The sequence below is a fragment of the Sarcophilus harrisii genome, chromosome 2, assembly GCF_902635505.1.
Source record: "Sarcophilus harrisii chromosome 2, mSarHar1.11, whole genome shotgun sequence".
Classification (NCBI taxonomy): Eukaryota; Metazoa; Chordata; class Mammalia; order Dasyuromorphia; family Dasyuridae; genus Sarcophilus; species Sarcophilus harrisii.
In genome coordinates, this window is record NC_045427.1 from 141,810,961 (window position 1) to 141,833,057 (window position 22,097).

General features: G+C 36.9%; 1 protein-coding gene across 4 annotated transcripts in view; it reads left to right on the forward strand.

Annotated features, from left to right (window-relative positions):
* The window catches only part of ACOXL (acyl-CoA oxidase like), a 495,343-nt gene that overhangs the window by 261,948 nt on the left and 211,298 nt on the right, over positions 1 to 22,097 (forward strand). For all 4 annotated transcript variants that reach the window (XM_031950986.1, XM_031950985.1, XM_031950987.1 and 1 more), the window contains exon 11: positions 15,034 to 15,150. In XM_031950986.1, coding sequence (XP_031806846.1) covers positions 15,034 to 15,150 — 117 coding nt within the window. The remainder of the gene's footprint in view (positions 1 to 15,033; positions 15,151 to 22,097) is intronic.

Here is a 22,097-nt window from a genome sequence, read left to right on the forward strand (position 1 = left end):
CTTGCACCAGGGACAGAATCCATTGGGTTGAAATTTAGGACAATCCTGCATCTTTTTTTGGACTGACTTTCTCACTAACTCTGGGCAATTCAATCTCTCTGGTCCTTCATTCCTTTATATGTGTGTGTGTGTACACATATGTATGTACATTATCATTATTTTTTTTCCTGAGGCAATTGAGGTTGTGACTTGTCCAGAGTCACACAGCTAGGAAGTGTTAATGTCTGAGATCAGATTTGAACTCAGATCCTTCTGACTTCAGGGCCAGCACTCTATCCACTGAGCCATCTAGCTGCCCCTTATGTATACATTATTAATAATCCCTCAAAAATGTTTTGTTGATATTCTAATTTCCACATCCCTCTGAGCTTACTTTCATTTCACAATTACTCCCTTACACCCAATAGATCACTTCCTTGTAACAAATAAGTATAGGCAAACAAAATTAATCAACACATTAATTGCATCTGAAAATCCATGCCTGCAGTTCACTGTGTCTCTGACAAGAGGCAGGAGGCACACTTTATCCTAAGTCTTCTGAAGTTACAATTGGTTATTGCATTAATCAGAGTTCTGAAGCAGATTGTTTTTGTTTTACTTTACATTATTAATCTTCACTCTCAGTGCCCTAAGGAGTGGCTTCTGCTGTGCTATTTTAAGAATGTTTTTACATCATGGAAGATGGAATGAGGATATGACATTTACAGAATGAGTGGGAAAGGTCTTCAGTCCAACCTATACCTGAACAACAATCCTCCAGTCCAAAAAACATACTTTTCATTACAGTAGTGTCAAACTCAAAGAGAAATGAACCTCTGGGCTGCATATTGATTTAGGAAACTACAAGTTTAACATTACTTATGTTATATTGTATTTTTATTTATTTTGTGAAACATTTCCCAATTACATTTTAATCTGTTTCAGGCTGGAACTACTTGTATTTTGAATTGGCTTTGAGTTTAATACTATTGTTCTTCAAGTACTTTGCTTGCTTACTTTATTTGAGGGTCTTCCTGGAAGACCCCTCATATTTCTCAAGTCATCCCACTTTTGGATAGCTCTAAAGGTTAGAAAGTTGGTCCTGACAATCAAGGCCAAATCTGCACCCAACATTCCTACTTATGCCCTCTAGGGCCAAGCCGAATAAGACTAATCCCTCTTTCACTTGACAGGCCTTCAGATACTTGAATACAGTCAGCACATCAGTCCTAATTCTTCTCTTCCCCAGGCCTATTATCCCCAGATCCTTCAGTTTTTCCTTTCACGTCATGAACTCATATCCTTTCACAATAGTGATTGTCCTCCTCTGGAAATTCATCAGCTTCTCAATAGCTTTCCTGAAGGCAATCTGATATTCTAGATTGGTGAAAGCAGAATTATGACAAGACTGTTGCCTTTCAAATTCTAGACGTTGAATTTCATTTAATGTAGCATCAGATTGCCTTAGCTTTCTTAGCAGTCATAACATACTGTTGACTTGTATTGAGCAGGTAGCCCACAAAAAGCCCACCTTTTCTTCTCATGAACTCCATTTCCCCCAATCTTTTATTTGTGAAATTGATTTTTTTCAATTCATGTGTAAGACTATGCCTTTGTTCCCATTAAATTGCAATGTTTGAGTTTATGAAGATCTTTTTTTTTTGAAACCTTATCTTTGTCTTTCAGTGTTTTTATTCTCCTTTTTGGCTTCATATCATGAAAATGTGATAAGCATGTCATTGCTGTCTTTATCAACTTGAATAGAACTAATAGAAATGTTTAACAGCTCCTGACCAATTGAAGATCTTCGAGGTACTCCACTGGAGACTTCCTTCTAAGTTAACATCGACCTATTAATAACAATTCTTTGAGTCTAGTCATTAATAGCTCTAGAATGGAATACTTAGAGATCATCTAATTCAGAGGTAACAAATACATAGTTCACAGGATACAGTTAACCCACAATATTCTGAATGCTATCTGAATCAGATAAAAATATAATTGGAAAATATTTTTAAATAAATAAGAATTCAATGAAACACAGATAATATTACATAATATTACATTTTAAAACCAAGGCAAAGCCATTAGTGGCTCCCATTTTTAAGTTTGACACTACTGTTCTAGCCTATCTTTCTTTACTTTTATTGAACCATTAAGCCTTGCTCAAAGTCACTTTGGTATTACAGAGCAGAGCTGGGATTCAGAAGCAGGTCCTCTGATTCCAAATCTAGCAATCTTTCCACTATACTAGACTACTTCATAGTTCAACCAGTTATAAACCGATGCAGTTGTCCAAAGTTCTGCCCCATATTTTTTCATCTTTTCCAGAGAAAAATCATAAAAACCTATGCTTTGTTAAGATATTGTGAAATTGATTGGAGTTTATTCCCCTAATCATTTAGCATGGTAATTTTTCCAGAAAAGGAAGTAAGTGTAGTCTGGCATAAAATGTTCTTGATAATGAGTGATCTTCGCAACATATCATTTCATTTTGGAAATTAAAAAAAAAAAAAACCATGGAGAAGACAAAAAGAGTGGAAAATGAAGTTTGATTCAGGAAGAAGTTTGAAATTATCTTACCAACTTTGCATTCACCATTGCAACCATTTTATTGTCTTACTAATACAATGCCATCATTAAAAAGTATTGGAATCTTTACAAATTGTTAAGCCATTAGAGTTGATAGAGACAATAATTATCTAATTTAGCATGGTTCAATATGATTGATTTGATCTTAGAAGGAGATATTTTGGGTCAGAACTTGAAACAAGGTACTAAGTACAACTGATAGACAATAATGCTTGTGTTCACACCTCCCTTGAAGTTCTTAAGGCCAGAGAGGACTCTGGGAGATAACCCAGAATCCCATTCTCTCCAGAAGGAGGAGTTAACTTTTGGGAGATCATATATATAGAGGAAGCTCTTAGAGCTGGGGAGTTACATTCCCAGGGGTCGGAGAGGAGCACTCTGTGAGGAAGCTCTCTATCCAAGGCAAGAGAGATTCATTACAACTTTCACGTTGGTGCTGGATGGAGGCTGAAGATAGCAGAGGCAGGAGCAAAGGCCAAAGCTGCAAGAGCTCAAGCAGAGAGATAGGTCTCTGAGCTAACCGGGCTATATTGAAGGACACAATAAAAGATCTGAACTTTTACCAGCTGGCTGTGATTTTGGAGTAATTATTTACTTGTAACTGAGACTAAGGCTGCGTCCAAAAAACCTCCCCAAGAAACCTGTTCTCCCTCAGAGAGAACCATTATTATATTAAAGAAAAAAGAACACCACAAAAAAGTTAATAAGTAAATGACTTTTGGGGAGTCAGGAGCCCAAGACATTAGACAAGAAAATGAAGGCAGTCTTGTTAAGAATGGTGTCAGCTTTGAATGAAAAGTAGAGTTAAGAGTAAGATCTAAAAGCACCTAGGATGGATTGTCATTAGTAGTTCCGTGGAATTTGAGAACTCTGAGCTCAATTTGAGAGAACTTTGCCCAGCCAGTAAGATTTCAAAAATTGTCACTCATGTGCCTTGGGTTAAAGATATATTAATCAAGAGAAAACTGCAGCATCCATTTACTCAGCTAGTTGTATGCTCAGAAGGAACAAGCAATTTGTGAAGCCAAAGAAAGAGAGTGAGCAGTTCCCTACTTATAATTCTGAAAGAAAACAGTTGGCCTCCCCAAAGGCCATAGGCCAATAATATGTCATCACAGAGAGCTGAGACACTCCAGTTTGCTTGCCAGCAATGGGTTTCTACCCTATCACCATCCTGAAGAGACAGTTCCTACATGGCCTGGCAGAATGTACAGCCAGAATGTAGAATCTGGAAAATATCTTGCTTTGCAGAATTATTGCTCTAAGAAGCAAATGCTTGCTTAATCAATGATCCTATTTAGTTTCTTTATTTTGCATGCAACATATTTTTTTCCTATATAATTCTCTTAAAGGAGGGATACTTAAGTTTTCCATGGCCGTCCCTCACCTATAAAGGTAGTACTCCTAACATATCAATCACTGAACATGTTGTTTTGATGCTTTAGCCTTTCCTCCCCCTTCTCCCTTCTCCCTAGTGCCTGAGAACACACATTTGTGAGAAGCCTGGCTGGGATTGTGGATGCCATCTATGTCCATGAGTCAGAGCATAGACAGCTGCCACACAGAAGAATAAAACCAATTCCCTCCTAGCTCCATCCTTCAGTGGTTTACAAAATACTCCCCGTATAATAACCCTATAAGACAAATTGTGTAAATATTACATCAGAATTTTACAGTTGAGGAAACTAAGGCTCATAAAGATTAAATGTCTTAACTGTAGAAATATATATACATATATTGTATTTAACATATTTAACATGTATGGGACTACCTGCCATCTAGGGGAGGATATAGAGGGAAGAAGGGGAAAAGTTGGAACAGAAGTTTTTGCAAGGGTCAATGCTGAAAAATTACCCATGCATATGTTTTGTCAATAAAAATTATTTTATTAACTATTATTACTATATATTAACTATAATAATTTTTTAAAAAAGATTAAATGTCTTGTCATAAATTACTGTCATGGCTGGGTTTTGAACCAAAACAGTACCAGATCTCAAGCTATAATACAAAACTGTAGTCATTAAAAAACCATTTAGTATTAGATAACAAATAGAATGTTGATCAATGAAACAGATCAGATATATAATAAACAGAAGCAAATGAATATATATCCTAGTGTTTGATAAAACCAAAGATCACAATTACTGGGGCAAACACTCTGTTAAACAAAAACTACTGGAAAAAATGGAACAGAGTCCATCAGAAACTAGACATAGACCCACATCTTATGCTCTATGCCAAGATAAGCTCAGAGTTAGCACATAATTTAAATATGAAGGGTAATATCACAAGCAAATTAGTGGAAGGAGCTTCGAAGAAATTACTTGACAGCTCTATGGAGAGGTAAGAGTTCATGACCAAAGAAGAAATACATAGGTGCCCAGGAGACAAAATGGATAATTTTGATGACGTGAAGTTTAAAATCTTTTGCACAAACAAAACCAATGTGGTTAAAAGTAGAAGAAAAGCAGAATTAAAGCAAAGAGTTAGCAGGGATAGGAAAGATGTGCATGTGGGAGTGGGGAAGGGTGTGTGTGTGTGTGTGTGTGTGTGTGGGTGTTTGTATATCTATCTGTCCATCTATCTATCTATCCATCTGTCCATCTATGTATCCATAAATATATTCCTGCTTAACTGTAACCTGCTTGGGGGAAGTGATGAGAGAGAATCGGAAAGAAAAAAAAGAATAAAATTTTAAAAGTACATAGCAGAGAACAAAAGAACAATCTATAATAAAGTAAAGAAAACATAGATAACTCATGAATAAAATTTCTTCTACTATTATATATTCTTTCTTGAACTGGTAATTTATTATTATATAATTTGAATATCCCTCCAATGTTCTGCTGGGCACATGAAAATGTTCTATTCTATTTTGTTTTCCTTTTCTGTTTTTCTGTTTTTTTTTTAATAAAATAAAAGAGAGGAAAAAAATAAAAGAAAATCAGGAAACTGAGAAAAAATCTTTGTAGTAGGTTCTTTGGAGAAAGGTCTAATTTCTCAAATGTAAAGGGAATTGATCCATATTTATAAGAATCACTCACCAGTTGACAAATGGCCATGAGACACAAATGGGAAATCTTTAGAAAAGCTATCAATAGTTATATAAAAATGTTCTAAATCACTAATAGAGAAATATAAATTAAAACAACTGTAAGGCATACTTCATATACATCAGACTGGCTAAGAGGATAGAAAAGGAAAATGACAAATTCACCATATTGCTTCTACCTGTACAAAGCATGTGGAAAACAGAAAAAAAGTAGAAAGAAGGTTGAATTTGAAGTGAGAGGACCTGGGTTGTTAGGTTAGAGTTAGGGTTAAATGAGGTTGACCTGGAGTCAAATCCTAGCTTGTCTTATTGTTGTTATTCATTTGCTTCAGTGTGTCTGACTCTTCATGGCCCATTTGAGGAATTCCTTGCAAAGATCCTGGAGGGACTTGCCATTTTTTTCCTTCAGCTCATTTGAGGAAACAGAGGCAAGCAAGATGAAGTGACTTGGCCAGAGTCATACAGCTATTCTTTCTGACTGCAGCCTCAGTGCTCTATGCATTATGGCACTACTTAGCTGCCCCAACTTGTCTTATTGGCAAGTCATTTAGGTCTTCTGGGTCTCAGTTTTTGTAAAATCAAGGAGGTGAACTAGGAAATCTTAAAGATTGCTTTCAAAGACACTATCTAAATCAGACACAATCTTTATACCTCCAAGTCTGGCTGTTGGAGTGGAAAAACTTATTTGTTAAACTTTTTTTGTGTAAACTTTTTTTGTGTACAGAGCACAGTGACCAGTGATGGGGAGAATAAAAGTTTAGATAAAATATGACTCCTGTTCACACAGAGCTCACTATCTAGGAGATATGGAAGACACCAAATAATCAGTATTATACCATAAGAACATTCATAAAGCCACAGAACTAGGTGATAATGTGAGTTACTAGAAGAATTATCAGCTGGCTAAATAAGAAGGCTTCCTGAAGGGGGTGATGTTTGAGTTGGGGTTTAAAAGGGAAACTAGGGGGGACAGGGGATAGAAGATTCATTTTCCTAAATTTTAATCTGGCCTCAAACTCTTACTAGCTGTGTAATCCTGGACAAGTCATTTAATCCCAGTTGCCACAAAAAACAACCCCCTCCCCCCCCCCCACCAAGAAGAAAAATAAATTTCCTAAAAGGGAGGAAGTTGCATCAGATAATATCTGAGGTTCCTTGTATGAGTTCCTTGTGCTGGTAAATGTTTAACAATTGGCTCTCTGGGGGAAAATGTATATAGGACAGAGTTGAAGCTTAATTGCTATTAATATTTTCTTTAAGTCTAGGCAACAAAACAATAAATCAAATCCTGATTTGTAGCTTTTGCTGATCTCTGAGGTATAAAAATCTCATACTGGAAAGTTACTAGAGGTCCTTGAGAGCAGAAACTGGCCTCATTACACCTCTGATTGAACTCTATGACCCTATGAAGGAAATCTTCGAAATGATCTTTCAGGATTGATAAGAAACATCAAGGATCGCACACCAAGCATAGAGAACCAAAGAAATCCTAATAAATCTACTAAAAACAAACAAAAAAAGTATTTCCCTTCCTTTTGAGGACTTAAATTATTTTTATTTGAAAATTGTAAGTATTTAAAAAATTATTAGTAAAACATTTGAGACAGTGTTATCAGCTGACCTCTGCTGGCACAGAAACTTTAGGAGAATATGGAACTAAGCAGATAGAGTATTGGAAAAAGGAAGTTCTGGATTAATAGCCCACCTCTGACACCTACTTACTCTGTGACCCTGAGCAAACAAAATCTCTTATTTCTTCATCTGTAAAATGTAATAGCATCTACCTCACAAATTCAGAGGTTCAAGGAAGAAAATATCTCTTATACGTTTTAAAGAGATAAATAAATGAAAGAGCTATTGTTTGCATGCCGTATTTCTAAAAACTAGGCTATAAAATGCTGACGGAAAACTCTTTATAGTCAGGTCATTATAATTTATGTGCAATAGCATAACTATTAAACGGAATAACAGAAGGATGCTTTGTGACAAATTTTATGACCCTGTCTCACCAGTGATACCCAGCTGGTGGAAACAGTGGTTGGTGGTTTACCAAGAAGCACTGCTGATGTGCAACTCAGTGCTTCTACAGAAACTAGGTGCTTCCTAGCTGCGTGATCTTGGATTAGTCACTGAGTCTTTCCTGTTGTCAGTTGTCATATGTGTAACATAGGGAGAGTAATATCATCTATCTTCTAGGGTTATTGTGAGGATCAAATGAAATAACATATGGGAAGTACTTTGCAAATCTTAAAGAGTTTTAGATGCACACGTGCCTCTGTGTGTGTGTGCTCCTCGTGATAAAAATTGTTTTCAGTACGACCTCTTCCTTTCCCACCCAGTTTCTTTTCTGAAAAGAAAGCTTTCTCCAGCTGACACTCTGAAGGACACTATACCCAGAAATCATAACAACTTTCTTTGTTATAGCATAAATGTTGGGGGGGTTCTTTGTTTTTTAAAGTTTCTGATGGCTCTTCATGCTTCAATCCATCAGTACTTCAAAATATGAACTACTTTGATAGCTGTCTCTTTGATGTGGGCACTCTCTTCCCACCCACACAGATGGCGATCCATCGATGCTTTCTCATCCTGTGTGGTTCTTGTCCATACTTTACTCTAAATCTACCATAGAGTATCTGCCCAATGTGTTGAGGCTTTCTTTTAGCTTTTTCAATATTTGATGGATAGCAGGGCAGCTTTTGGGTTGTCCATCTGTTATATTTCAACCTTGCTACACAACTAGCTTCCCTCTTCTTCCAGCTATGGATACCTCAATATTGTATTTTATGACTCTCTTTGAATCTGAGTCACCATAAATAATGGACTGTAGCTGAATATCGACCTAACATGTCCTTTCATTGTCCCTTGGGTTTCATGTATTTTGGATTCTTCTGAGATTGTGGCTGTTCCTTGACTAATAGCTGTATAGCATCACCAGGAAAAATCAATGTTGAAGTTTTGGGACTTTTGTATAAGAGCATAGCTTATAATCTAGAACACTACTATCCTACTCAATGATGTGTCCAACTCATTTTTCTTTTGTAATGTCTTTTTATGTGTTAGGTGATGATTGGCCACTTCAGTGAGAAGCTCATCCAACTACTGACTGTTGGAATTGGAGCAATATAGATTACTTTTTTTAAAAATTCTTGACTGATGCTTTTTTAAAAAAAATCACTGTCATTTCTTAGGACCTCCCCTCAATAGAAACCTCTCCTACAACAATGAAGTGGGCTTGATTAAAATAAATTGATACAATGATCATGTTTAATATCATATGCCTTAGGACACACCCATAATCTACCATAAGAGGAGGAAAGGTACTCATCATCTATCCATTGGAATCAAAATTGTTAGCAATATTCATTTTTCATTCCCTCAATTTTTCTCATGGATTTCCAGGCTTACCTATTATGAATATCCATGATGTTCCAACATAAGTAAGCATATTGGTTAATTTAGGTGATATTGTTAAGTTCTTCAAGGAAAATGATACATATACTTCAGTTATCTTCATCAGTTTTTGTTTGTTTTTTTAAAAGCTTATCAGAGCAAGGCAGGATAATCTTCAAGCCCTTTCCTTTTCCAGCTCTGAACAGCCTGGCTCTGAAAGATGAGCCATTATAACTTTGCCTTTTCCATAGGTTGTCTTTTGAAATTTTAAAAATAATAATAATTGGGTTTTATTTTTCAAAATACATGCAAAGATAATTTTCAACATTCACCCTTGAAAAACCTTGTCCAAATTTTTCTCCCTCCCTCTCCCCATCTCCTCCTTTCTCTAGATAGCAAGCAACGCAATATAGATTAAACATATGTAATTCTTTTAACCATTTTTCCACACTTGTCATGCTGCATGAGAAAAATCAAATCAAAAGGGGGGAAAAACCCATGGAAAAAAACAATGAAAACAAACAATAATAACAAAAATCGTAAAAATATATGCTTTTATCCACATTCAGTCGCCATAGTTCTCTTTCTGGATATGAATAGCTCTTTTTATCACAAGTCTGTTGGGATTGTCTTTTAAGATGATAGAACTGGGGTGTATTTCATTCTTTCTTTCCCACCAAGCCTGTGAGGACTTAGGTTTCCTTAGGAATGAATCCTTCTTTCACTTCTTATTTATGTACCTTTCATCCCCAAGCAAATACTCTTTGTTCCTGATGGGAGAAGGGAAGAAGACACTCTCCTATTTCTTCTCCTGGGGTTGTGGTAGACAAAAGCACCCAAGGATTTATTCCTTCTGCTCGTGGATCCAGAGTTCTTTCACGATTTGCAGCTCCAGACAGGTGCCCAACCACTTCTGAGCCTCTGGAGTAAAATATCTTACAGAGCTCTAGTTTAGGTCTCCACATGTCTTTTTCCTATGTTAGAATGTTTTCTCATAGTTCAAGTGGACATTTGGATGAAGTGCTGGACTTGGAACTAGGAACACAAGTTCAAATTCGACCTTAGACATTTACTAGCTGTGTGACCCCAGGCTAGTCACTTAACTCTGTCTCAGTTCCTTATCTGTAAAATGAGGATAATACTAGCATCTTCCTCCTAGGGTTGGTATGAAAATCAATGAGATAATATTTGTACTTTGCAAATTTAAAGCACTGCTTTATATTTCATTCAGATGCTTTTCAGTCATGTCTAACTCTTTTGGACCCTGTTTGGGGTTTACTTGGCAAAGATACTGGAGTAATTTGCCATTTCCTTCTCCAGGTCACTTTAGAAATGAGAAAACTGAGGCAAATAGGGTTAACTGACTTGCTTAGGGTCTAGTAAGCCAGTAAGTCTTTAAGGACATATTTGAACTCAAGAAGAAGAATCTTTCATATTACAGGTCCTGAACACTATCCACTGTGCCATCAAGCTGTCCTAAAGTACTATATAAATGTTATGTGAAGAGGAAGGAGTAGGAGGAGAAGGAGAAAGAGAAAAAGAAGGAAGAGAAGGACAAGGACAAGGAGAAGAAAAAGGAGAAGGAGAAAAGAAAGAGAAGGAGAAGGCCAAGGAGAATAAAAAGAGGAAGAAGAAAAAAGAGGAGAAGGAGAAGGAAGAGGAAGAGGAGAATGAGAGAAAGAAGCAGCAGAAGTAGCTGAAGAAGCATAAGCAGAAGTAGAAACAGAAGCAGCTGAAGAAGCAGAAGCAGAAGCAGCTGAATCATCAGAAGCAGAAGAAGCAGACAGAAGCAGCAGCAGCAGAAGCATCAGAAGTAGAGGTAGAAGTAGATGTAGAAGTAGAAACAGATGCAGAAGCAGCAGCAGCAGCAGAAGCAGCAGAAATAGTAGCAGCAGCAGCAGCAGAAGTAGAAGCAGAAGCAGCAGAAACAGATGCAGCAGCAGCAGCAGCAGCAGAAGTAGAAGCAGAAGCAGCAGAAACAGATGCAGCAGCAGCAGCAGCAGCAGCAGCAGCAGAAGCAGCAGAAATAGCAGCAGAAGAAGAAGCAGTAAAAGCAGAAAGAAGAAGCAGAAGAGGAAAAAGAAGAGAAGAGGAGGAAGTAGTAGTAGTCATCATCATTGTCATTGTTGTCATCTCTGGGAAAATTTGAGATACTGTGTTACTTTCTGGTTCTATGATTTTCTTTCTCTAGTATGGATAGAAAAAGATGGCACAGTCTAATATGGGTGTCACTTTCAATGTAATTAGTAAAAAGAAAGATTGTCTTCAGCATTAGCAGATGAGATAAACCAAAATCCAGTCCTATGTGGGTGGAAACATGCTTATACTTAGAGTCAACCAAAACTTCTGGGTTGGAATTTTGGCTAAGATCCAATTCTGTCACATGGGGTAATGTGACAGAATTTCTCTGAACCCAACTTCCCAGTTGGAAGTAATAAAGTAATATTACCTTAATAACAATGATAATTAAGAAATGTACAATTATTTAAAGTTTGTAAAGCACCTTGCATATTTCTTATTTGATCCTCACAATAACCATGAGGGAGAGAGATGTTACAAGTAACTCCATTTTACAGGAAAGGAAACTGAGGCAGAGAGAGGTTTAAATGGCTTGCCCAGGTCTACACAGCTAGCAAGTGTCTGAAATGAAATTCAATTTCTGAATGAAGTAGAAAGGAATACTCATCAGAGAATCTATTGAAGAAATAGACAATCATCTGATATGAACAACAAATTAGTAAGAACAATGAGTCTGAACCTTACATGAATTTAATATTGAAATAAAATAAAATTCTTCTCTTTTTCTCACTGTCTAACTTGTAAAGTCTCTCCTTCCATCTTTCTGTTCTCAGCCATTTGACTCTTTCCTTCTAATCGGATTTCTCTTCCCCACCAATTTATTGAAAACACTCTCTCCAAGTTTACCAGTGATCTCTTCACTGTTAAATCCAACAGCTTTTTCTTATTCTTCCCATCCTTATCTTTGAGCTTTCAATAGCACTGAAACAGTTTAGACACCTTAAGGACCAGATAGGAGGTATTTCTAGGTGAGGCCAAACCATCCTCAACATTTTGACCTTTCCCCTCAAACCTAGAATCCTGCACCCAATGGCAGCATTCCATATACATTTATGGTCCTGTTACCAGCCTGTCCCTCCAATAGCCATCTTCCTAAAGAGTAATCCCTCTTTTTTCCACAACTACTAAAGGGCATATAAAAGAAAATTTTTGCCAGTCATGTTCTAGGCACTGTTAAATGGCAACATCAGAAGCAGAAATTGATTTTATTAATAGAAATGACACTAAAACCAAAAACTGCCTAAATGTTATGAGAGACCTGCTCTTTCTCTCTACCTAGAAGCCAAGTTTCATACATATAATGAATGTAAACTCGATAGCAGGATTGTCTTAATTTTCTCCCCATGAATGTCTTCATTTTTTACCCCAGGCACTTAACTTTGGATGTAGAAAGCACTGAGAATATGTTTTCTTTTTTCATTCCCTCAGTCATCCATTAATAAGTATATTTTCATTCCTTCATTTATAACACCTTGCCTTTGCCCTTGAGATTAAGGGCAAATCTCATCTGAAATGGGATTGAACACTCTACTTGCTAATTCTAAATCCTTCGCTTCCTTCATTATATCATTTAGTTGCCTCATCTTAAAAAATAGTTGCCAGGAAAGTGCTTCATAAACTCAGTGCTATAGCAACATAAGCAATTGTTCTTGTATTGATGCTGATGTTCCAAGAATGAGCATATGGCAGGGGTAACCCACCTGGGATGGTCTGGAATACTTAGTTTTGTCACCTCTCTTTTCTTCCTCATGGCTGGTCTAAAAGAGAGAGAGTGATTCAGTTGAGACTCCTGAATGCTTCTTTTGATTTTGCTATACACTTCTCATATCAGTGTTGTCTACAGCACATTCTTCTCCACTGTTAAATAATTTATGCAATATGGAGCAGGCTGTGCTGACAAGTGTGAAAGTTTTTAAGCTAGTGGGAAGATTTGTCAGAGAATTCTCTCTCTTTGAATGATTTGATGACGTATTTATTCTTTAACCTTTTCACATCAACCTCGAATGAAAAGGACTAAATATGAGACATGGTGAAGGCTGTCATCCTAGTCCTCAACCACCTTTCCTATTCTCTCCAATTTAAGTTATGACAGAATGTATCTTGTCTCTAAATGGGATTTATATTCCTAACTACAGAGGAGGATAATGATAAGATTACTGAGAAGTGAAACCAGCTTTGATTATTGAATGAGATACAATGAACTAATAAAAACTAGTTCTCCCCAATACTGGGGAACTTGAGAAGATATTGTGCAAAATCTTATGTTACAATGCTATTTTGTTTTTAAGTTGTTAAGATATATCACATCCTTTGTAACAATTATTTACCCAAAGTATACAATAGGATATTATGAAAGAGTCCACTGCCTATAATTTGATTGTTTTTTAACACCCCCAGAGGAAATACTTCTTTGAGTATACTTTATTTTTTTTTTATTTTTTGTTGAAGCAATTGGGATTAAGTGATTTACCCAGGGTCACACAGCTGGGAAGTGTTAAGTATCTGAGATTGGATTTGAACTCAGTCCTTCTGACTTCAGGGCTGGTGATCTATCCACTGTATCAACTAGGTGCCCCTGAGTATACTTTATAATCTTTAATATGCTTTGTAAATGTGAGTTGTTATTATTATTTTTTAACATTTGTTTTTTTCTCATATAATGTAAATTGTTGAACTTTTGTTTTTTCTGTCTATCTATATAAATGTTGTCTTTCATATAGGACAAACAGCCTTCTTGAGGGCAGAGACTATTTTATTCTGGTCTTTGTATCTCTCACCAGTGCCTGGCACAGTTCCTGGCATATTAGTGTTTGCTTAATACTATTAATAGCTAATGAATTAATCATACTAATTCCCATGAATATATTGCTATTAAATGTATTAAGTAATTAATACTTGTTAATTGATTGATTGATTGATTGACTTGGACCATTACAGTTAAGCTATTACAAGGAAATAAACGTCCTCATGAAATATAGTATTTAAATAGTTTCCTGAGAAAGATGATGAATACATATGAAATATTCTGTTCTTGTTCATTTGCAACTATCTCTTTCAAATACTCAGAAACAATAAACTTTAGGTCTAGGGCTTTGAGAGAAAGCCAGGGGCATAATTTGATGACCCTTCAAAGTTTCTAGCAGCCCTGGGGGGTTTGTGAAAGTTCATATAAACATTTGTTCATTAATGATCATGACCTACAGTGATAGAGCACCTTTCATGCAAAGGATCCCCTGATATTTTATAAACTCCTTGCTGGAATGGTTGTATTCACCCCTGACATACGTACCTTGGGAGGAGAACACAGCAGCTGTTTTATAGGGCATGGGAGAGACTCAACAGTAATTGAAGGCAGGAAGTAAAGAATATCTTTTCCACTTGAAACCACGGGGGGGGGGGGGGGGGGGGGGGGGGGGGCTCTGGGAGGCTGAAAATAATGACCTGTGTTTGAATTTGACAGGAACACCAGGGTTAAAGTTGGTTTCCTTCCGAGAATGTCCTTTTGAAATATGTTCTAGAATATCACTACCATCTTTTTAATTATGTCACAAAGTTAGTTAAGCCGAATAATTAATGATCATAAGGCGCTTGAAAACTATCAAATGCCATATAAATGTTAAGCAGTAAAAATCACTTTGCCTATGAAATGGAGAGAAGGAGTTATATGTAGAGGAAAATGCCTTTTTGAGGCATCTTCAGGTGCTGGGGCTCTGTATGAGTTGGGGGGAAGGAGAGACATTATGATTTTTAATTGTTTTAAATCAGATTTTGAAAGACACCATTATAGATTCTATTTCAAAGCAGTTTGGAAGGTAATCAGGCTGCTATTTGACTTTTGTAATAGTTTCACACTGTCTGTTCACTTGTCGCACCAGAAACACAAAGGTTTTGCCTTTTGGATTTCAATAAAATATCATGTTTGCTTTTACTACTTCTAGCCGGAGGCAGTTTGGGCCCAAGGCCAAGGAAGAAGTCAAGATCATTGAACACCAAACGCAGTACCTCCGATTGATGCCTCATTTGGCAACGGCATTAGCACTGACTTTTACCAGCAGGTAAAACCTTCTTTTGGCCATCTGAACTGATTAAATATTTGCTAACTAAACATTAGCATAAGTGACATGCTAAAATTAATAAGTAGCTGAAAGGAGATGTGATAGCTTTTTGGATGGACTAGAAATAATAGCCAACAAGCCATTGTCTTGGTGATCTGTGCTAATGAAAACCCTCAGATAATTAAAAGAGCTCATTTTCTCCATTGGGTTTCTTTCCTTTTTTTTTCTTCCTCAAGCAAACCATTTGTCAGAGTTGCTAAAAGAAAAAAAAAACAATAGATTTGGCCAGTTTGATTTTCAGCTTCTTTTTTCTCTCTCTCCACCACCCCTTAAATAGAGGTTCTAAAAAAACAATAATGAAGAGGAATGATGCCATTCTTAACATTTTAAGTGATGAGTTCAGCTGTCTCCTGTCTACTATGCTTGAATACTTCACACTAAAAACACTCATACATTTCCAGCCCTGAATTGCCTCTGCCATTCATCTTTTCTGATCCTGTTTCCTGAACTGCTGAAAACACCTGAATGAGTTCAATCCATAATGCCATTACTACAGTCCATTACTACAGTCCATTACTACAGAATAATCTTTTTTCTTCCTTGATTGACTGTTGGACTCCATATAACTGTATCAAACCTTTTTCTCTCTCCTCAAGTTCCCAATTTGGTTTCTTTTCCTTTTCCTTGGCAGAGACTTTCTCTTCACCCATTGTTTTAATGGCAATATCAAAGCTCTCTTCTATGAATAATATCCTTTTCTCCCCTACCCACAATTCAAAATCCCTCTACATGGAATCTCTGTTGTCTTCTCCTTTGTTCTAGTCCCTGAGAAAGAAGTATCTCTTCTTGCCAAGGTTTCTCATCTCCACTGGGAGGTCCTCTTTTCTCCCTCTCTTTTCTTTTTCCACTTCCCTTTCTTCCCCTTCCTCTCTCCCTCCTACTTTTTTCTATCTCCCTGTGTCTGTCTCTCCATCTCTCTCTTTCTCTGTCTCTGTATCTCTCTCTCTCTCTCCCTTTGTCTCTGTTTCTCTGTCTTTATTTCTGACTTTGTCTCTCTCTTCTTAAAAACAACCCCCACCAAATTCATTTGACCTAGTCATCCCACCACTTTACCATACTATATTCTGTTTTCTTCAAAATTCTTTTTAAAAATCTATATAGTAACCTCTTCCTCAATGTACCTTTGTGAGACTGGGCAAATTACTCAGCCTCTGCCCAGTTCCTCATCTGTAAAATGAGATTGCTAATGTTTACCTCTCAGAATTGGTAGGTGTGCTTTGTGAACTGTGAAGCTCTCTAGTATAAATAGGAGCTGTTAGCATTAGTTAGCTACCACTAGGAGGAAATGGTCCTCTCTTAGGTTATCAGTCATTTCTTAGTTGTCAAATTTTATGGACTTTTCCCCCCTATCATTCCATTTGACTTCTTGTCACTTTTGGCAGCACCCACAATCCTCTAGCCCTGTATATTCTCTTTCTTTCCTGGGCTCCTCCACACTGCCTTTGCTACGTTTTTATTTCTCCCTGTCTGCCCTTTTCCCTAACCTTTGCTAGAGCCATTATCTATATTCCATCCTTTAAACTTGGATGTTTCCCAAAGGCTCTATTCTAGTCCTCTTTTCTCCTTGTGTATTCCTTTTCTCAGTTATTTCACCTGCTAATGGGGACATCACCAGTCTCTTGACTTTACCCTGGCCACTGGAGTCTGATGGCTCTTGAGGAGAGAGTGAGGATGATGACAATTTTTTTTCTGCCTCATTTAAATACAACTCACACACAAGTCAAAACACTACCCTCATGGTGTCATTGATCCTCTTTTAGAACCACAGCCTAACAACAATAATCACATGGCTTCAGTTCCCAGTTCTATACAAATGAGTCTCCAACCTATATCTCCAGCCTAATCTCCCTTCTCAATTCCAGTCCAGTTGCCTCCTGGAAAACTTCATAGGAGTGTGCTGTCAGCATCTTAGTCTCACTCACATTGTCTTTCCCTTTAAACCTGTTCTTCTTCCATAATTCTGTTTTTATTGAGTGGTCATTATCAACCACATTCTTTACTTTGGACTTGACTCTTCTTTATTTCATGCCCTCCCTGTTCCATTCCTTGCCAAATTGTGTCGGTTCTCTCTCCACAACTCTTCTTCCTACTCACGTAGCCACCACCTTATTTCAGGTACTCATCACCTCATCACCTATTTTACACTATTCTTGTTTACATACTCTGCTTTTCAGTCAAACTAGATTATTAATTGTCTCCTAAACTCAGCATTCTATTTCCTACCTCTATGTATTTGTGTGAACTGTCCTCCAATCCTGTGAGCTACTCCATCCTCCACTCTGCCTTTCAGAATCCCAATCTTCATTCAAGGCATCGTTTCAGTGATAGTTGTTTTTTTTTAGGCATTTGGGATTAAGTGATTTGCCTAGGGTCATACAGCTGACTCCAGGGTTGGTGTTCTGTGCCACTTAGCTGCCCCAGTGGGAAAACTTTTGAAAAAAATTTCTTCCAATTATTAGAACCTCACTCCTTCCAAAAGTTACCTTGTAAGGGCAGCAAGGTGGCTCAGTTGGATAGAGCACCCTTAAGTCAGAAGGATCTGAGTTCAAATCCAGTCTCAGACGTGTAACTCGTACTAGCTGAGTGACCTTGGTCAAGTCATTTAACCCTGATTGCCTTGCAAAAAAAAGTTATCTTCACTTATTTAAAAGAAAAACTGTTATAATGGTAAATTGCTTGATTTGGAATCAGACTATTTAGGTTCAAATCTGACTCAGACACTTACTAGCTCTTAAGGTCCTCCTAATTCCAGGACTAGTGTTCTATCCACTGCACCGTTTCGCTGTCCTACTGGAAAAAACTTTCTCCTAATTATTAGAACCTCATCCCTTCCAAAGTTACCTTGCAGAGGCAGCTAGATGGCTCAGTGGAAAGAGCACCCTGGTGAAGATTCTTTAAGAATCTTCTTTAAGATTATTAAGTTGCTGATTTTCATTGGTACAAAGAATTTTTCATCTAGAATTCCCTGGTCCATGGTGAAATGACTTAATATCTCCAAGTCTCAACTGCTTCATAGGTAAAAAGGTGTGATAATTGTTCCTCACAGGAGAATTATTATGAAGAAAGGTTAGCTGTGGTGGAGAAATCCTATGTAGAGTTAAAGGCTTCAGATCACACTCTGAGAACAGAACTGGATTTAAAGTAACTTGGAAGAAATTTGAGATCAAGGATGCACATTTTATGGAGCATCTCTGGGCAAAGAACATTGTTTAAGCCCCATTATTTTTGAGTTGCTATTATTAATTTTCCACATCATCATTGTCTTTTCCTTCCCTACACCTTTTCAATGTATTAGATAATGTGATCCCGCTTTCTAGTTAGTGAGCTTTCTGGTCAGAGACATTTTACCACTAGGTGTGGTTGAAAGGAATTAGAAGCCCATAAAAAAAATCTACATTAGATTAACCTAGTCTTGTGATACTGATGAGGTATTTTTCACAATTGCTAAAGAAAATCCCATTTGGGCATTATGCCCAGAACTTTAAGCACATGTTTGGAGCTTCTTTAAAAAAAAAAAAAAAGAGAAGGAAATCACATAACTATTGAGATTCCTTATTCTATTACCTTTCTCCCCTTTCTAGTAGAACAATCACAAATTATACTTGTGGATAAGTATCACAGAGGATGATAAGAGTCAGGATCCAAAAAGATATTTGGGAATCAATGACTCAAGATTAACTCTCAATTCTACTATTCAATTGAATAAATATTTATTAAAGGTTTACTATATGCAGATTTTTAGAAACTGGATATAGGGACCAGGAAGATATGAAGGTGAAATGAGTTATGGTTCCTTCTCTTTTGGAGTTTAAAATCAAATAAGAAAAAAAAAAAAGATGCATGTTTAGAAAAACCAAACTAAAAAAGAAATTCATTAATCCTGACTGTGGCACATATTTGCTTTGTGAACCTGGGTAAATCACTTAATATGTATGAGTACCTACTAAAATCCCCAAATTTTTGAGAGTTGGAAGAGATTCCACTGAATATCTAGTCCCATCCATATATGAAAGGAGTTCCCATTATACTCTGCCCCTTTAGTAGTAGGCCAGGATCTGCTTGAAGTCTTTCCAGGAAGGAGAACACCGTCTGAAGGTAGCTGTTTTACTTTTGGATTGCTTTCATTTTTAGGAAGTTTCTCTTCCCCCTCCCCCAACATAAAATCTATGTAAGTTTCTTTCATTCTTGTTTTTAGACCTGCCCTCTGAGAAACAATAGAATAAATCTATATTCTCTTTCAAGTGACAGTTCTTCAAATATTTGACAACACCTATTGTATTTCCCCCTGAGTTTTTGCTTCTTCAGGCTTAATGTACTCAGCTTCTTCAACCATGCTCATGTCTGCATTAGGTGACAGCTAGGTGATGAAGTGGATGGAGAGTACTGGACCTAGAATCAGAAAGCCCTTAATTGAAACCCTGCCTCAGACATTTACTAGCTGTGTGATCTTGGGCATATCACTTAACTTGTGTCTGCCTCAGTTTCCTCAATTCTAAAATGAGAATAAAAGTAATGTCTTCTTCCTAGGATTATTATGGGGATCAAATGAGATAATACTTAGCAGAGTGCCTAGAACTTAGTAGGTACTTAATAAATGCGTGTGTTTTTTTCTTTCTTTCCCTTCTTTCCTTCCTAACTTTCTTCCTTTCTTTTTTCCTCCCAACTTAGATTCAAGGTCCTTTATTATCCCAATTACACTTCTCTGGACTCTACCCTGTTTATCAATGCCCTATTTAAACTTTGATATTCAGGACTGAATACAGTTCCCCAGATGAAATCTAATGAAGTCAAAGTACTAGAGGGCTACCATCTCCCTATTTCTGGAAGCTATACCCTTTTAATGAAACCCCAAATGGCAAATTTCCTTAGCTACCACATCACATTATTCATTCCTGTAGAATTTACAAGCCACTAAACCCCCTGGTCCATTTCAGAACAGCCTTCTCCATCTTAAACTTGGAAAGCAGATTCCTCAAACCAAAGTACAAGACTTTGTATTTATTTTTATTGAATGTCATTTTATTGGATTCAGTTCAATGTTTTGATCTATAAAGATCCTGACTTTCATCATCCATTGTGATATCTATCCCTCTAGTTTTCTGTCATCTGAAACTCTGATATGCTTATCATTTATGCTCTTCTCCAACTCTCTGATAAAAATATTAAACAGTGTGTAGCTAAGCACCCGTCCCTGTGGCTGTCCCTGAGAGATCTCATGCCATGTTGACATAGAACTTTAAATGACTGATCTTGGAATTCAGCCATTACAACTGCTCTGAATCCATTTGACCTATGTTACTATATAATCCTTATCTATAATTCCTCTGCAAAAGAATGAGATACTTTATCAAAAGCTTTGCTAAAATCTCAACATGCTCTAGCCATGTACTTCTCCTCATCTATTTGCTTTTAGTAAACTTGTCAAAATTCATCTGGCTTGACTTATTGTTGATAAAGTCTTGCTGGCTCATTGTAATCACCACCCTCTTTCCTAGATGCTCATCAACCATTTCATTAATGGTCCTTCCTAGAATTTTCTCAGGAATTAAATTCTCCTTTATCGTCTTGTAATTTGTGAATTCTCTTTTCTTCCTTTTTTCAAAAATCAAGATGTCATTGACCCTTGTTCATTCTCATCTCTCTCATTTTCCATGATCTTCCAATAACACAGACAGTGGTTCAGTAATTTCTGCTAGTTTGTTCAGGACTCCATAATGGGCCAAGTGATTTGACTTCATTGAGGGCAGCTAGGTCCTCTCTTACCATCTTATCTTAGATTTCAGCTTATCTTGGATTTCGTTTCTCTGTCAGCCATTTTTATTCTTTTAGTTTCAGTGTAAAACTATTCTCCTTTGAAGAAGAAGACTTTTAAAAAAATCTTACGTTACTTTAAAAATCTTCTTTAAGATTTTTAAATTGCTGATTTTCATTGGTAAAGAGAATTCGTTACCTGGAGCAACATTGATAAAATCATAGGTTCCATCAAAAAAAATTTTTAGATAGTAAGAGAAGAAGCTATTAAAACAGAGAAGATTAAAAAAAAAAGCCTTCATGGTGGAGAGATGTTATCTCCATTGCTCTTTAAATATTGTCAGATGACAAAGAAGAGGGGAACTGAAAAAGAGGAGTTAAAAAGATGGGAAGCTGCTGGTGGTTGTGGTGATGGTGATGGTGATGTAATAGAAATAGCAAAGTGTGACATCTTAAAAGTCAATAAAAGATAGTACCTAGGAAGAGCAGAGAGGTCAACAGGGTCAAATGCTTTAGAGAGGTCAAGGATAAAAACAGAAGTAAAGGCCATTGGATTTGGTGATTTGCACTTCATTGGTAATTTGTGAGAGAATAATTTTAGTGAAAATAGGGACAGAAGCTGGATGAAAGAGGTTGATTAAAATTGTTTCAATAAAAAGAGAAACAGATAAAAGAGAAACAGAGGAGATAGAGGAAGAGAGGGAAAGAGGGTAGGAAACTGCAGAAAGGGAAAAGGGAAGAAAAAGAACAAAATGGCAATCTCCTTCCCCCAAAGAATGATCCCTTTTCAGGGCCTTGTTTCAACCCTGAAAGACTCAATTCAGATTCTCTACTGTTTGATTAGCATATTGCTAGACTAAGAGTATACAAAGGCCAAGAAGTATGTCTGATTATTTTGGCCAAACAGAAGGAGCTTCCCGTGTGGGCGTCCTCTCACGTCATCCAATGATCAAAGCCCTATGATCCTCTCTAATTGATTCAAAATTTAATTATGGTGGAGTTATAGGAAAAATCATTAACCTCTAGTTTAGTATATGGAGCAACGAAGTGACACAGTGGATACAGCATTAGGCTTGGAATTAGGAAGGCTTCATGAATTCAAATCTGGCCTCAGATACTTACTAGTTGTGTGATCC